Source organism: Triticum dicoccoides, chromosome 5B, assembly GCF_002162155.2.
Source record: "Triticum dicoccoides isolate Atlit2015 ecotype Zavitan chromosome 5B, WEW_v2.0, whole genome shotgun sequence".
NCBI lineage: Eukaryota > Viridiplantae > Streptophyta > Magnoliopsida > Poales > Poaceae > Triticum > Triticum dicoccoides.
In genome coordinates, this window is record NC_041389.1 from 488,649,384 (window position 1) to 488,652,383 (window position 3,000).

The 3,000-nt window shown below is 46.9% G+C and overlaps 1 protein-coding gene across 1 annotated transcript in view; it reads right to left on the minus strand.

Annotated features, from left to right (window-relative positions):
• Positions 1 to 2,317, minus strand: part of LOC119309832 (multiple organellar RNA editing factor 8, chloroplastic/mitochondrial-like) — a 17,147-nt gene extending 14,830 nt beyond the window's left edge. Inside the window, exons 1-2 of the mRNA XM_037585742.1 lie at positions 1,962 to 2,317; positions 995 to 1,092 (exon numbers count right to left, since the gene is read on the minus strand). Coding sequence (XP_037441639.1) covers positions 995 to 1,092; positions 1,962 to 2,317 — 454 coding nt within the window. The remainder of the gene's footprint in view (positions 1 to 994; positions 1,093 to 1,961) is intronic.
• Between the last annotated feature and the right edge of the window lie 683 nt (positions 2,318 to 3,000).

Consider the following 3,000-nt stretch of genomic DNA (forward strand, 5'->3'; position numbering starts at 1 on the left):
CCAAAATTCTCGCCGAAACGGAAATGAATCAACATTCCGGCAAAATATTGGCAACTATCGCATATCAAATACCGGTACACCTCCAAACACAAACACATATGCAACACCACAAACATATGCAACACCACGAACATACATAGATCTAGCTAGGCCGTAAAAAGTGCATGTGCACATTGTTGTAAGGAGAACAACCTAAATATAGCTTCCCCCCTTACTTACCTATTAAAACAAGGTAATTTAACCACTTAATTTGAATGAATCTATGGTGGAAATGAGGTGAAAAAGAGGAGGCACCCGAGACAAGGAGGAGGTGGAGAGAATGAAGTGGGGAGAAAGTGAGTGTGTGGGTAGGAGAGGCTGTCCCAAATATCTTGTTGCTGCCCACTTACTAATGGCGCACCTCCTGCATGGTGCGCCATTAGTACTTACAACTACTAATGGCGCACTTGGGCAGGATACACCATTAGTATGTTCGGAGAGGCGCACTAGTTCAAAAAAAAAATCCTATACTAATGGCGCACCCACTGCCAGGTGCGCCATTAGTAGTTACAACTACTAATGGCGCACTCGGGCAGAATGCGCCATTAGTATGTTTGGATAGGCGCACTAGTTCAAAAAAAAAGTTTCTATACTAATGGCGCACCTGCTGCCTAGTGCGCCATTAGTAGTTACAACTACTAATGGCGCACTTTGCCGGGATGCGCCATTAGTATGTTTGGACAGGCGCACTAGTTAAAAAAAAATTGATACTAATGGCGCACCCGTAGCATGGTGCGCCATTAATTGTTTAAACTCTAATGGCGCATCAGATTATGGTGCGCCATTAGTATATACTAATGGCGCACCATCTTTCTGGTGCGCCATTAGTGTCAATCCCATCTATAGCCATTTTCCTAGTAGTGAATAATTTAGAGGCATGAGATTACACGGAGACCATGTGAAGTCACCTTCATAAAAAGATGCCATACCAAAAATTTCATGTAATGACCAATACCTTTAAGTTTATAGGAGAGTTCCTCAGATACTAGGGCTCCAAAAGCAAAATAATGCCGAGTTGACACAAAGTAGATCTTCATCCTTGCTTCTTCTTCACTGGAACATAGGAAAGATTCAAGATACAGATATGTTATGAAGCACAAAGATGACTTAAAACACATTTCATGGTAAGACTGGAGACAACCAAGACATCAAGGAGAACTCTGTTCTGTTCTCCTCAAAGCAATGAGTTGTTATGGTTCAGAGAGGCAAACAAAATTACAAAGAAATGGTGAAACTGCAACAGAGTCCAAGGAAGTTAGTGCACTGATAGTTGTCTATGTACATACAAATAACTGATACCAAGCATGGTCCTCAAGCCAGAATCACCATCCGCACAAATGATTGAGTGTGATTCTTGAAAGAACATGCATAGAAATCATCATGTAAATGACTAAATGACACAAAAACAGCTAGGTAAGGTACACTTATCGCACTTCAACAACTCTGAGTCATAACACATCAAATCAATAAATCACCTCCATAAATAATAAATCTACAAAATAACCAAACTTCATCTACCAATCTTCAACCCAGTTCCTCGCCCGCTAATTTCCAAACACTTTCAAATATAGCTGTGCATCAAAATGAGACCTCACAACACAGATCGACAATATGAACTTCCCATTCTGTCAATAGGAAGATTCACGTAGTCAATAACATCAAAATGAGACCTCACTAACACTGACCGACAAATGGATTTCCCATTCTATCATAAGCAGACTGCCATAGTCAATAATGAAAAATAGACTGGAACTACTAGCACAATCTCCTCTAATATGCTTATCAGAGAAACCTTGCTAGCAGAAACCGGTACTTTTCACTTCTCTGTACACACAAATTGGAGGCTATGCTCCAGAACCTCGAGGATGTGAGGCGTGCGTCAGCACGGGAGGGGAATGTGGTAGTGGTACTGGGACTCATACCTTCCGACGACCTGAGCGAGGGTCTTGATGTAGCTGTCGATGATCTCGTCGCGGGGGATGTCGGGGTTGGCGCCGTCGCCTGGGGGTGGCTCCATGACAACGAGCCAGTGCTCGAAGTCGCACCCGTCGAGGAGGATCGTCTCCTTGGGCGGGCGGTTGCTCCAGTTCGGGGAAGAGTCCCGCAGCGACGAGTGCGCGGGCTGCGTCGCGAACCGCCTGGCCGCCGCGGCCGGGGACGGGACCAGCGGCGCCGGGAGGAGGCTCCCCACGGCGGCGAGTGGGCGGAGGGAGTGGGAGGCGGCGGCGGGGAGGGGCGAGAACCGGGACAGAAGGAGCGCGCGCGACGCCGAGGCCATGGTGCAAAACGAAAACCCTAGCGGAGGTGGGGAAATGGGGTGGTGAGGGAGACGAGGGGGTTTAAGGCTTAGCCGAGGGTGCCCGATTACAGTTAGCTAACGTATAGCCCAAGTCGTATCATAACTAAACCTGCTGTAATCTCGGTCGTTAGAGATCCATATTTTGGACGCGTCACAATGATGCACATATAAGGAGGAGGAGCCCGCATCACAATGATGCACCGGAATACAAATTCTAAACCTAAGTTATTTCGCATGATGTCACAGATTTGACCTATAAGCCATGACTTCGTCGGCAACCGGTTTATTGAACTCGGCTGTGCTGCCATGGCTATTGATCTTGCCGCCCCTGGACTGCAAAACTCCGACGTGAGGCTTGGCATCAATGTCTTTGTGTTCGGCAGTCGGCCATGTTGTTGATCCCAGCTTTCGACAGGTGGTCACCTAAAGCTCGACCGCGACAACCACCTAATGTGGAAGACTTGGATCTTCTATATCCTTGGCGGCCATCGATTGTTTGGCCCTGTCATCGCTCTATGCACCACCAAAATTGTCCCTAAGTCAGCTAAAGAAATGATCCGCTAGTAGCCAATGTCGTTCAATGGCAGAGCGAGCTCAATCGAAGAGCCCAGGTAACTCCTAATCGACGGTGCACCTAGGATCAACCCGTCCTTTCTACGCTT